The sequence below is a fragment of the Lactuca serriola genome, chromosome 5 (genome assembly GCF_051521515.1).
Source record: "Lactuca serriola cultivar US96UC23 chromosome 5, Lser_US96UC23_V15, whole genome shotgun sequence".
NCBI classification, from domain to species: Eukaryota; Viridiplantae; Streptophyta; class Magnoliopsida; order Asterales; family Asteraceae; genus Lactuca; species Lactuca serriola.
In genome coordinates, this window is record NC_136412.1 from 306572247 (window position 1) to 306587092 (window position 14846).

The window sequence follows — 14846 nt, forward strand, 5'->3', positions numbered from 1 at the left end:
TTCGTTTTTCATTCACTAAGTTGAAAGTGAGAATATATGTTCCTTTATTGAATGAAGCAGTAGATGGAGCCATAGACAACCAAGTTAGTGGCACTGCGAAGGATTTGAACATGGCGGTGGCTAGAGCTGATCTTTTCAATGCAACTATTAGCATCTTGAGATCATCTGGATACAACGAGACATTTGATTCAACTTGATAGTTGGTGCTTTGTATCTTCATCAGAGGTTGGGATGCAATTTCTTCAATAGTGGAATTCTGAACAGCAGCCATTTGCAAGTTGATTGGAAGCTTTTTAGGAAAAAATTAAGGCTTTTTGATCTTCTGTGAATTCTTGAACGCGTGATTTTAGAAGGAAAGAAGATTTTCCTTTTATAAGTAACCCAAAATAATTTGAACCGTTTGTCATTAAGAAGTAGATCATGTCATCCCTTGAAACGCGCACCAGTAGCCGTTATTGTAGTGATATCAGATAAAGTTCCTTGAAACTAGGGCCAAGTTACCAAATAGTTACTTTGAGACTGTTCGTGAGTACATGTGGATAAGATCAAACGTATCGGATTTAAGGTTGGGCTCATTCGTTTTTGGGATTCGAAACGAAGTCATTTGCCAATCTTGTGAAATCATCAGCCTAAGTTGGTATTACTTAGAGCCTCAAGGATTTCGTGAGTGTAGTGATACAATGGAAAAAGGATAAGAAGCAAATTAAAAAGAATTTGGATCTGTGATGTCAAAAATGTTGACACGAAAGCAGTTAAACCCCATGCAAAGGTTGCTTCGTTAATTATCAAGAGAGATAACTAACAGCTTGTGTATTTTCCCGTGAATTACAATCGAATACTTTTAGAGAAGTATCAAAGGGCTTCTTTTTCAAGGCTTCAATGGGTGGCTTACGAATTTCGTTACATATCATCCTAAACATAAGGTGAGTAATTGTAAATGAAATTATTTGTTTGGCCAATGTAGTCAGTGACAAGTGGCTTGATAATGTTGTGAAAGTGACTAGAGAAAAGAATTGATACTCACACTGAAATCACATTCAAGAGAAAAAAAAAAGTTAAGCTGGATTTCGTTGGGAAACAAATGTCGTGGGTTTCGAAACATTGATCAAAATCACTCATACGAAAGAATGTGATTTGGAGTATACGAAACTTTGGTACTGAAACAAGTGTTTCGTAAAAATCTGGAACACAGTTCCCTGTCAATTCCTTATTAAGTTCTGATATTTGGGTTTCACTTGCATCACAGTCTCATGATTTAAGATCATTAACACAGATTTTTGACATGTTTAAGTCACAATTGGTTTGATTAATGACCTCTTTAACATATGTCTTTGTGTGATATATGTGTTAAGAAATTTTGTGATGAAAAAGATTGGTTAAGATTCGAATGTACCTCTGTTATATGTAGACCAAACAGATAACTCTTAACTCATTTGAGAAGAGTAAGGTAGCTCATTGGACTAATGTGAATATAAGCCTAATTTGGAAGAAACTTTCGTATGAAAAATTTCATTAAGGCTTTCATAACACACATAGAGTCAGTTAAGGCTTGGGTCGACATGCAGCAGTATGCTTCTAGGGACATCTTAACTAGTACAAAGATTTAAGAGAATTACCTTCCCATAGAAACACAAGCATGACCCTTTGAAGAATTGTCGTGAAAACGTTCTTGAAGACCTAAAACATGCAACAAAAGAAAAAAAATATTTTTGTGTTTTTGAAATTTTTGAGAAATAAAACATGCAACAAAAGAAAATCTTTTTGATATTTTTGATTTTTCGAAAATTAAAGGAAAAAAATATATTTTTGGTTTTTCCGATGAACAAAATCTTAAACTAACAAAAAGAAATCATAGTATCAAACATGCAAAAAGTTTTGGTTTCAATATACAAAAACGAAGTGTGTTGAAGCCTCTTAACGCACAGTAACCTCTGAATGGTTCAGACAGCAAACCTCTGAATCGACACCTTTTTCACCAACAACATTTCGTTAATTTTGAATATTTGATCCTGGTACCGAATTCACATCTAACATTCCTGAACCTGCTAAAATTCTCACAAAAGATTTTTCATCAAGTGTTTTAGTGAAAATATCAGCAAGTTGATTAGTAGTTTTCAGAAAATGAACTTCAATATTACCATCTTCCACATGATCTTTTATAAAATGATAACGAAGAGCAATATGTTTCGTTTTCAAATGTTGTACTGGATTATGACAAATGTGAATAGCACTTTGTGAATCACAATACAAAGGAATCTTTTTCATATTAATTGCATAATCACGCAATTGGCTTTGAATCCAAATGATTTGAGAAGTGCAAGCAGCAGCAAAAATGTATTCAGCTTCAGCAGTAGAAATAGCTACACAAGTTTGTTTCTTTGACTGCCAACTTACCTACTTCCCATCCAGTAATTGACATCCTCCACTTGTACTTTTTCTGTCAAGAGTACATCCACCAAGGTCTGAATCCGAAAAGCCTTGAATGAAAAATCCAGATTTCGAAGGATACCGCAATCCCAACGAAATTGTTCCTTTGAGACAACGAAAAATATTCTTCACAACTGTTAAATGTGTTTCTCTTGGATTTGCTTGATACCTTGCACAATTGCACATAGAAAACATGATATCAGGTCTACTTGCAGTTAAATAAAGTAAAGAACTTATCATGCTTCGAAACAAGGTAAGATCAACAGTAGGTGAATCTAACGAAGGTGTTAACTTCGTTCCTACTGCCATTGGTACTCTTAACTTTGTGCTATTAGTCATTCCAAACTTTTCAAGCAAATTCTTCATGTATTTTTCTTGGTTAATGAAAATTTCTTCTATGCTTAGACGTATATTTAACCCAAGAAAATTGTTGATTTTACCCATCATGCTCATTTCGAATTTACTCTTCATCAAATTCTCAAATTCACTAGACAAAGTTGGGTCAGTAGAGCCAAAAATAATATCGTCAACATAAATTTAAACAAACATTAGATGATCCCCAACTTTCTTACGAAATAATGTGGGATCAACTGATCCTTGTTTAAATTTTTACTGTTTTAAGAAATTGGTAAGAGTTGCATACCATGCTCTTGGTGCTTGTTTTAACCCATACACAACCTTATCTAAAATGTAAACATGATTAGGATATTCTTCGTTAACGAAACCTGGTGGTTGTTCAACATATACTGTTTCTTCAAGCTCTCCATTCAAGAATGCACATTTGACATCCATTTGATAAACATCAAAGTCTCTGTGTGTTGCATAGGCTAAAAATATTCGAATAGCCTCGAGTCTGGCGACAGGCGCAAAGGTTTCTTCATAGTCGATACCTTCTTGTTGCGAATAACCTTTAACTACAAACCTACCTTTGTTTCGAATAATATTGCCCTCTTTGTCGGTTTTATTTTTGAAAATCCATTTTAGCCCAACAATCGAAACATCATTAGGTTTTGGAACAAGTCTCCAAACCTTGTTTCGTTCGAATTCAGCAAGTTTAGATTGCATAGCAACAACCCAATCTGAGTGTTCCATGGCAATCTTAACTTTTTTTGGGATCTATTTTCGAAATAAAAACATTAAACATGCAAAATTCTTAATTCATATTGAGTGCCTCATTTTTCGCACGAATTTAAGCTCTTGTTAAAACTCCATCTTGTGGATTTCCTATAACTTGCTCTTTTGGATGATTCTTCATCCATTTCTCGAGTGATGGATATGCTGGATCAAATTCCAATGGTGCATCTTCGTACATTTCTTCCTTTTCAGTACCTACCACAAAAATGTTATCATCAAATTCATGAAATTCATCATTTTGATCAATATTAATTGCATTTGTATCATCATGCTCCCCCTCAACATGATTATCATTTTGATGCCCCCCTCAAATTCATGATTCATACTACTCTTCTCCCCCTCGAAAGGATGCTCCCCCCAACATTTAGAGGAATAGACGTATGCTCCCCTTCCATACGAACATCTAGCATACTTTCTCCATTTTCAGTAGTATCCGAAGTGAGTGTTGAATCATTAGTATGTTTTGATGATTCGGGTGTTTGATTATCATCAACATGAACTTCAGCATTAATTGCCCTATCTGGAACACCAAAAATGAGATCATAATCAAAATCAATTGAAATATCATTCACAGTTTGATTGTTTGATTCAGCAAGAATTGGTTTTTGTTCAAACTTTCTTTCTACTTGTTTAACATAGTAATCATCAAAGGTGAGATTAAAAGTTTCTTCAACTTTGCGAGTTCGTTTGTTCAACACTCGATATGCAATAGAAGTATGCGAATATCCTAAAAATATGCCTTCATTAGCTTTAGCTTGAAACTTTGAAAGATTGTCTTTAAGATTCATGATGAAACATCTACAACCAAAAACCTGGAAAAATTTGACATTAGGTTTCCGATTATTGATTATTTCATAAGGAGTGATGTTAAATCTTTTATGAATAAAAGAACGATTATGAGTAAAACATGTTGAAACGGCTTCTGCCCATAGATATTGAGGAAGATTCGCATATGTCAACATTGTTCTTGCTGCCTCACACAATGATATGTTTCTTCTTTCAACAACACTATTTTGTTGTGGTGTATATGGTGATGAAAAATTATGCGAAATTCCTTTTTCAGTTAAGAACAAATCCAACATCTTATTCTTAAATTCAGACCCATTATCACTCTTTATTCTACGAACATTCTTTTTCAAACTCATCTCTATCTTTTTGATAAAATCAATCATTGTTTGAGCTACTTTAGATTTTAACCTGAGAAAAAATACCCATGTGAAACGTGAAAAATCATCAACTATAACCAAAATGTACCATTTCTTGTTAATTGTTTCAACAGTTGAAGGTCCACACATGTCAATATGAAGAAGTTCCAATGGTTCAACAATTTTTGAGTCTATCACACCAGGATGTCCTTTGCGATGTTGTTTTCCTTGTTTGCAAGCTGCACAAAGAGTATTATTATCAAAATTTAACACAGGAAGACCACGAACTAAATCTTCGGTAACCAACTTGTTTAAATTTTGAAAGTTTAAATGTGATAAATGTCTATGCCACAACCAACTGACATCACTTGAAGCTTTCGAAAGTAGACAAACAGATGGTTTGCCAACTATTGGTTTGATATCCAGTGTGAACATATCGCCATATCTTTTCGATTTCAGCAATACTTCATTCGTCTTGACTTTTGAGAATATACTCCCTTCTTCGTTAAACACCACTTGATTCTGAATCCCACAACTAATTGTGAAACACTAATCAAGTTATGTTGAAGACCTTCCACATATGCAACTCGATTTACTATGAATTGCCCATTCGTTACTTTGCCATATCCTTTCACTTGACATTTTTTATTATTACCAAACTTCACTACACCAGCATTTTCAAGACTTCAAAAATCTCTTAAGTTCTCCTTCCTCCAGTCATGTGACGTGAGCAACCACTATCAATATACCACTTCATATCATATTGCTCGTCACATAGTACTTGCATTTAATTAAAGAATTTAGGTACCCAAGGCTTTTTGGGTCCTTGGTTATTAGTTTGAAACAAGGAGTGAATTTTAGAACTAAAAGCCCAAGTTCGAATTTTTGCAGTTATATTATCAATTAAATCAACATCATTATCTAAAGATATTGAAATAAAATTTTTCGATAGTTTCAGATTCTCATTAGATTGCACCTCAGGCTTCTCAATTCTTGTTAATTTGTTGATTGGTTTCCATCTCTGTACCGGAATATCTAAATCTTAAGAAGATAAACTTCTAGTTGTTGATTAATTCAAATACTTTTCATAAGTTGTTTTGATCTGAACTTGAGAAAACCTCCTAGACTGATACCTTTTGCCTTGTCCTTCAAGCCAATTATTGATAGAACGAATTTCTGATTTTTCATTTGAACACGAAACTTTTGTTGGTTTTGTGATTGAAGGGTTTGGAAAATTTGGCTTTTGTGGAGTAAATGTAACTTTTGATTTGAAAGTTTTGTTTGGAACTTGTTGACTATTCGTTGATTTTCGAACATTGTTAAGTTTTTGATGATTCACAACCTGGTGTGATTTCTCATACTTTCGAATGTTATCAAATTTTCGAATATGTTCAACCTTTTGGTTTATTGGAAATCTGTCTATTACACTCATTGGATGATGAAAAGACGTGTCTTTTTATTTTTCTATGATAATTGGTATTGAGAACACTTAGTTTTTGAAGAATTTGAGAATTTGGACTTTGAAACACTGATTGTCTCATACGAAACTTTGGATTTAGTCAGAGCGGGTTTTTTGTTAGACACCACTTGCCAAAAAATTACTTTTCGTGCCTTTCTTTTTGAAACTTTGAGTTCTTTTGTAAAGTTGTTTACAAGCACTTTGAATTCGTTTGAATTGAGTTTCACAATTGGAGTTGAATAAACAACTTCTTTTGTAACAACATTTTTTTCTTTTTCTGATTTAACAACCCATTTTTGTTTTGAGTTTTGTTTTTGAAAAACATACGAATTCTTAGTGAGATTGTTTTCAACTGTGTTTTGATTTGAAAAGAATCCTTCATCAGTTGAACGCTTATTGTCTTCTTCGACCAATTTGTTGAATTCGGGCTTGATGTTCTCAAGATTCCCAGTTATGACAAATACTTGATTTGGAAAAACTACATCATCTGTGCATGTAAAATTCGGATACACGACGGTATGAGTTTCCAAATAGTGAGCACCTTTCTCATTCATCACTTTGTCAAAATTTTCAGTTTCTCCATAAACTTGCTCAACAACAACTCTTGGAATTGAAGTTTTCGTTGAAATTTTCTTTTCTGTTTTACGAACATTCGAAGCTCTAATTTTGTCCTCCTCATCATCACTACTATCTGTCTGACTATCTCAAACTTCCACATCATCAAAGTCAAAAAATTTCGAAGTAGAGGGTTTTCCAATGTCATCCTCAACCATCGAATCATTAACAATTTCTTTGACTTTGGCCTTAGATGTGATGTTAATGATAGACAACTGAGAACAATCAATACTTTCTTCTTCTTCAATTTCACTGATTTCGCTGAGATTATCCGAATTCTCATCGACATCAGCAAAATTGAGCTATGAATCAAGTTTCGAATGTTCAGTTCTTTTCAAAATTTTCACTTGTTCATCTTTTGTCAAACTTTCATTAACAATATTAACCAATTCATTAGCATTTAAAAAATCATCTATTTTAACAACACCATACATCAACTTTTTCTCTTTCGAATGCAAGAAAAGGCAAAAGTTTACGATGTTGTTATTTGCTAATTTCTGAAGAATGATGTAATGCTGTTAACTTGCATACAACCGTTTTGCAGAATTACAATAGATGTTACGTTGAGCCAACAACATTCTTTCATCATTATATAGATTCTGTCTATCACGATTGACATTTCCTAATTGCAACTCTAGATACTCTACCCTGCATCGTTTCGTGTGTAGCAACTTTTGAGTCTCTAGCAATTGATTATTAAGTTTCTTCACCTCATTACTAGCAGATACAACAATAGCATCAAAGTAAGCAACAATATCATCAAAAGGAATTATTTCAGAATCATAGGCATGTAAAGGAATATTGAAAGATTCGATTATAGAGCGTACCTTCGTTGTCATTGGAGATTTGTCACTTGACTTCGAAACAAAGCAATGTCCAGATATCTATTCTTCTTCTCCATCCTCGAATTCTGCAAACATGACACCATGAGTAGGATGTCTCATTTCCTCATCATCAGACCCGGATGACCAAATCTGATAAGTTCCACTTTCTTCATCTTCATTCTCTCCTCTTGCCACAAGAGACAATCCCTTGGCCTTCTCACGAACTTCCTCCAGTTTTTCAGCATAGTATGCTTCGTCCTTCACTTTATTCTTCTTCTCCTCTTTCTTTCTAAGCATACAATCAATTGCAAAGTGATTCGCACCATTGCAGTAATGACAATCTACACCAGAATCTCCTTTCAATTTCTTTTCTGCCTTAAACTCTTTCACCTTGTCATCATTATTCTCAGGCTTTTCAAATTCCTTTTTCTCTTCTACACCAGACTCGTAAGATTTCCTTTCATCTCACTCTGCTTTCCCTTAGAATTAAAAGGCTTTTTGAAAAACATCTTAACTCGATTATTCAAATAAAAAGCAATAGCTTCATCATCCGAATTCAAGAGGAAACCTTCTTCATCTGAATTCTCCTTTTCAGTAGATTCCACCTCACACACTTTCGAAACCAGATCTAGTGGTCCTCATAAACTTTGTTTTGCTTCTTCCATTATATCAGACACTTCACTTTCGTGTGTCTTTAGCTGATTGTAAACATCATTTAAAGAAGAAATATCAAAGCTCTGTTGATTTTTGATCATCATACTAACACTCCTCCATTCCTTCCTAAGTCCCATAACAAAAGTAAGATTATACTCCATTAGAGACCTTGCAATTCCATAGCGATTGCATCTGTAGATCAACTCATTCAGCCGATCATAGTAAACTTCAATTGTTTCAGTTTCCTTCTATTTGAACTCTTTCAGCTCAACCAAACATAGCTTAACAGAATTCATCTTAGTCTTCTCGCTTCCTTGATACTTTTCCTTGAGATTATTCCAGATATCCTTAGCAATTTTACAACCACGAATGTAGTTATAAATAACAAGTGGCAAAGCACCTCTCAATTCTCTCATACAACGTTTTCATGTTTCTCCAGTCTTGTTTGTTGATCTTCAACAGCAGAAGTAGTTCCAGATGAACCAATATTTTGAACATTCAATGGAGGTTGAACTGTTCCTTTGATGCAATTCCACAACTCTTCATCCAGACCATTCAAGTAGTCTTCCATATGATCAATCCACTGATCGTAGTATTTTGGAATCAGCATTGGAATTTTGGTTGATGATCCGAGCAGATGAGAATACAAAGTCATTGTGTTCATGTTCAAGTTCACCATTGATAAACACACGAGAAAAAAATTCAAAAATCACAGAAAACTTGATGAATTTGAGATTTGATCAAACAAATTGATCAGAAACATATAATCGATCACTCGATTATACAATTTGAATGCATAATCTAATCAAATATGTAGATCAGACGTGATTTTCAGATCCAAAAGCGCAGAAACTTTTGAGACAAAAAAATGACTCAAAATCAGATGACTCAGAAAGAAAATCAGATCAATGCAGTTTGATTCCTGCTCTGATACCAATTGTATATGAGAAATCGATTAAGAACAAGATTAATCAATGTAATGAACTCAGAAAGTAAATAAGACTTTGAAGTTTCTATTACTCTCAGTAAGCTTGATTACAAAACATAGACTATGAAATCTGGAAAACTCGTTAGTCTAAACCAAAGCTCAGTCCCTATTTATAAGGAACATGAGAGTACAAAAAATACTAAGTCTGGAACCTTTACGCTTCATACAAAAGAGACTTAGTAAATACATTACATACGAAAATAGACTAAACACTATTCGACTCTTTGCAAGACTTCGACCCTTACATTAGGTATGCAATTTTTAAATGTCTATGATGTTTAATAAGTCTTTTTTCTTAACCACTACGTTGATTTCCTTGTAGGTCATAAGGAATGAGGCCTTGTTACTTCTCACCTACTTTACACGAGAAGCAGAGGTAAATTTCCTCCTATTTATTGTCAAACTCTTTGCTTAACAATAATGTTACATTACTTTCTGTTTCTTGCCTAATGTCCTTTGATTGCTATACTAGAAATCCAAAAAAAAAATCTTGGTTTTTAATGGTGCTTTTGAGAAGATTTTGAGTATCATTAAAGAAGAGGAGGTTCAGAAGGTGGTGTTGTTGTGAAGGTGATTAGTTAACTCTTACTCAAGTCTATACCATCAATGGGTTTCTATTGTTTTTGGTTAGCTTGTTATGCAAAGATATTGAATCTGTTCCAATATTTGTAACCTCACAGGGCTGTCTTGAATTGTTAACCAATCTCATTCGCAACAATGCATCAAATCAGGTATGATGGTTTGCAGAAAAACATGGGGCTACTATCTATACTAGATGAAACTTCAAATACATTAGAAGCCACTGATTTGACATTTTTCAACAATATCAAACCTTCATCATGGATTCTTCTCCTCCTTTGTATGTTGTAGCGGTGCCCAGACAAGCCTTCTATCTTTAGATGTTCAAATGAGGATGATTGTGTAAATATTTAGGATTATGAACAGGTAAAAATGACTTTTTCCTTATCAAGATTTACTATTTTTAGATACCCATTTCAAAGTTCATGTTCTTTTTGGTTAAATAACAATTTACTTTCATTTTTTAACATCCTACTTTCGTTTCTTCATATTACAACATTGTAGTTGAAACTATGGTAATGTCATTGAAAGACAAAACAATTTTCAAACTACAATGTCCTAATATGAAAAAATTATAAGTATAATTAACGTTGATTTTTGAAACTACAATTCCGTTTTAAGAAAAAAGGAAAGTACAATGGAAAAAAAAACTGTTTTTTTTCTCTTGGTTGACACTAACTTTTTAAAATAATGTTTTTTTGCATTATATCTTGAACAAGGTTGGTCAAAAGATAGAACGTGGGGCAATTTTTAGAAATTTGCCCTTATTTGTTTTTCTTACATTTTCCTTGATTTGCAATCATTTTCTAACATATTTTTTGAATATCATTTCTCCAAATAATACTTAATGGAAAAAAAAAAGACATGGCCAACCAAGCTGCATGTGTCAAGTTAACATATCTTGAAAAAGGCATAAATCTTCTATATATATTTACATTCATATTAATTCTTTAGAAGATTTATTATTTGTTTGTGATTGCTACTAAATACAGACTACCATATTTGAGAAGAGTATGATGAAATAGTGGTGGTGCTTTTCTTCCAAAACAGGCATATGTTTTACTAGGGATGTCAACGGGGGCAAACGGGACGGGGATTGCATCCCCCGCCCCCGCCCCCAAAAAATTTTCGTTCCCCCGCCCCCGAAATTTCCATTCTTTCAACCCCTGCCCCCGAATTCCCCTTCTGACCCCCGCCCCCGTTTCCCCGCCCCCGATTGATTTTGGGCTAACTTATTTGGGCTAAAATAAGTTCTTGTTTGGGCTAAAATAAACTATTTTTTGAATAACAAATAGATATTTATAACATAATTTTACATATTACAAACAACTTAAAAACATTTTTTTTGTTGAATTTTTGTACGTAAAAATCATTTTGTTGTTTATTATACTTATATAATTAACATATGTCAATTTATATAATTTATTAACGGGGCCCCCACGGGGGTTTCGGGACGGGACTACCAACCCCCGCCCCCGCCCCCGAAATTAAAACGGGGGTTAACCTTGCCCCCACCCCCGCCCCTGTCCCCGATTTTTTTCAACAAATGCCCCCATACGGGACGGGGCCCCCGCGGGATCGGGGTCCCACGGGACTTTTTGACATCCCTATATTTTACCCGATAAAGATCACATATTTGAGGAAGAGGACGATGAAACGAACATTTACTATTGTTATATTTTTTGTTGTTATTTTATAAGCTTTTGGATGATGGATTAAATAAAATTAATTGTCTTTTTAGGCTAATACTGATTACAAAGGTGTCTGCCATGTTGATCTTGCACAAGGTCAATGTATCCCTAGAGAAGTACACACAAATTAATTAAATTCAATTTCAAATATTAAGTATTATATAAGTAATTAGATATATTATATTAGTTAACTTTGTTCATGGTTTGTATTTAGGTCTTACTTGGTATCGATTCCTATACGTTCATTGCTGGAGCATTTGGCCAACTTGCTACCAGAATCAAAAACATTAACACTGATGCCATATTTGTGTTAGGAACCGGAAAGTTATTGCTTAAGGTTTGAATATTTCATGTTCTTTGAAATGTATTATTGTGTTCTGGTTCTTTCTCTTGCCTTTCTTCATAGGTGGTGTTTGTTTGTTATGATGGAATTAGGGAAGGAATTGAATGATTCTTTCCATTGGAATTATAAAAACTTTGCTCACCATTACCATGTTTACAGGTGCCTCCAACCTTAGGATTCGTATTCGATGGAGAAATGCCAGATTATCTTCTTGCAAAAGATTTGATTTTACAAGTAAGATTCACTCTCGATAAGTTCTTGTTACAATTTACCAAAAAGTAATCTTTTAAACACAACTTTAAACTTCCTATCTTGATTCACCAATTAGTTTTTTTGTCATAGATAATTGGTGAAAGATCTATATCTGGTGCCACATATAAAGCAATGGAGTTTGTTTATTCAACTATCGAAAGTCTAACAGTAAGTTTTTAACCAATTTATATAGTTACGTGTTACTTTTAATGTAAATATGATATCAAATTTTAAATTATAGAGGCATTTTTGGAAAAAGATCGGCTTGTTTGGGGCATCTATTTTGGCAGGAACTGAAGCTTATATTATTTATGTTTAAAAAAGGTTCTGTTAGGCTTTTCTAATTTGTGTTTTTCTATTACATTTTTTTCCCATTTAATATAAAAGAATGGACTTTTATGTAATTATTATTTTTAAATAAAATTGCTACTTACCGATGATTTAATGGAAGTTGCATACTTAAACTTTTTTTTTATTTGTTGGTTTTAAAATATAGATTTTATTTATGTTTTAATATTTTTTCTGTGTTGAATATGTAATTATTTTTAATTTTTCATGAATTTATAATAGTTTTTGATAATGCCAAAATCTGTCTCTAATCTGTCACAAAAATCTGTCAGTAATCCGTTAGTGAGTTATTCTGAGATTCTGTCGGTAACTCGTTAGTGAGTTATTCTGTCGATACTCTGTTACAAACACATTCCGTCGGTAATCTGTTGCAAAACTATATCCGTTGGTGATCGGTTACTAGTTACTGACGGAAAATTATGTCGCTAAAAATTTGGCATACCTGTCAGAAATCTGTTACAAACAATTAGCGACAAGAATATACCGACGGATTTTGGTCTGTTTCAATTCCGTCAGCCTATTAGCGACGGATTACCGATCGTTTTGGCTGTTGGTAATGCTGTTTTTTTTTTGTAGTAGTGCGCATGTTGTATCTTTGGCTAAAGCAACTGAAGATTAGGTATAAAAAGTTGATAACTTTTTTATTGTCATGTTAATTACTAAATAATTATATAAAAGTGATCAAAACATAGTCCGTAAGTTTCATTATGAAGATGAAATGTCTGCCTTTTGTAAATGGTCATCACATTCTTTTGATATATATTGGTTTATATGAAAGCTGAGGATTATAAATATATTTCTTATATTATATTTTTTAGTTTTGGTACATGATGATAAAATAAAGGTATCTATGATTACTAACTTTTCTACTCTAGATAATAGTATATCAAGAAATTACACTGTTTAGTAATCTTATGAGTAGTGATGAATTAAAAGACATGTCAACATTCAATATTAATCACATAAAATCGTTCGTCCAAACACATGGGTTGTATAGGTTTAACTGTTTGACTAGTTTGATTTTTATAAGGTTACATGTTAGCCACAAAGATTGATTGCGTGAGTTGATTCGAGCAAAAATTTGAAGTAAAAAGGGTTTAAAATGTAATGTTATATCATGGTGTATAATAAAATGTAATGCTATATCATGGCGTGTTTAAAGTTTGATGTTATAATAGGTGTGTTGAAAAAGTAGGTTGTCTTAATAAGAAAAATGTTAAAAACATAATTCTATAATAAAATGTAATGTTATATCATGGTGTGTTTTCAAACCAATAATCTTGCATTTTTATGTGATTTTCCTTTTTATGGTTTTTTTAAAATGGAATTTCATTAATTCATTGGTTGCTTACTTTCTAAGTAGTGATGATATGGTTTCATTTACTTAGGTATGATCTAAACATCAATAATTTTAACCTTGAGCACTATCAACAAATAATTTTTAACTAAAGAAAAAAAGAGTTTCATAAAGTTTACTACAATATAATAGGCCTTAAAACACAATGAAATTTGAGAGGATTACAATTTGGTGTTGGAACCTATGTAAATTTATTGATAATAATTAAATTTTAATAATTTCACTAATAAAAAATGTAATTTTCAAAATTTCACTTATAATAAGATTTTTTTTATTTTTGTCTGTTTCAACTTTCAATACATATGTGTTTATTTGATTTTATATTAAAAAAGGAAATACCTATGTACTTTCATTATTTTAGCTCTCAAAGCATCCTATTTTCTCACATCATCGTACTTTCAAGTAGTGTTCTTATACAACAATGTTTTTTGAAAAATCTATCCGGTTATAACAAGAACCAAAAATTGAACGATAGCACCGAGTGAATATACACATAGAATTTGGTAGATAGGATTGACAGTTCCAAGTGATTACATCCTCCTGTCCCCAAAATTAAGTGTTTTTGCTTTGTTGAATCTAGAATTTGACTATAAATTCAGTAGGTTGTATTTCAGTTATGATATATTTTATAAATCCGACTATAAATATAAAATATGTTTAAGTTACGTAAAATATACAGACATTCGTCTAATATGATATGTTTAAGTTACGTAGAATACATAAATATTATTGCATCTCAGCCGTACTATGGGTTTTATTACAAATCACTATGCATTTTATGTTGAATTTCAATTTTTTCTGATTGTAATGGGTTTCATTTTAGATCACTGCATCTCAGTTGTACTATGAGATAGAGATCTTTGATTCCATTGGGTTTTATTTCAGGTTTAGTTTTGATTTTAGTTTTTGAGTTTGATTGATTACATATTTAGGCTTGAATAATGAAGTAAGAGAAAGTGGTCGGAGATGGTGATCTTCCTCCCTACGGAGTATGTAAAGGAACAAGATTTTATAGGATGAGGGTGGCCCC

General features: G+C 32.8%; 1 protein-coding gene across 1 annotated transcript; it reads left to right on the forward strand.

Moving 5' to 3' along the window:
• Positions 1-9126: 9126 nt before the first annotated feature.
• On the forward strand, positions 9127-12430 carry LOC145050717 (3-isopropylmalate dehydratase large subunit, chloroplastic-like). The gene is made up of 8 exons (XM_078998920.1): positions 9127-9171; positions 9569-9622; positions 9927-9977; positions 11567-11632; positions 11731-11853; positions 12019-12093; positions 12202-12279; positions 12353-12430. The coding sequence occupies exons 1-8, from the start codon at positions 9127-9129 to the stop codon at positions 12428-12430; spliced, it is 570 nt and encodes a 189-aa protein (XP_078855046.1).
• Positions 12431-14846: the final 2416 nt, after the last annotated feature.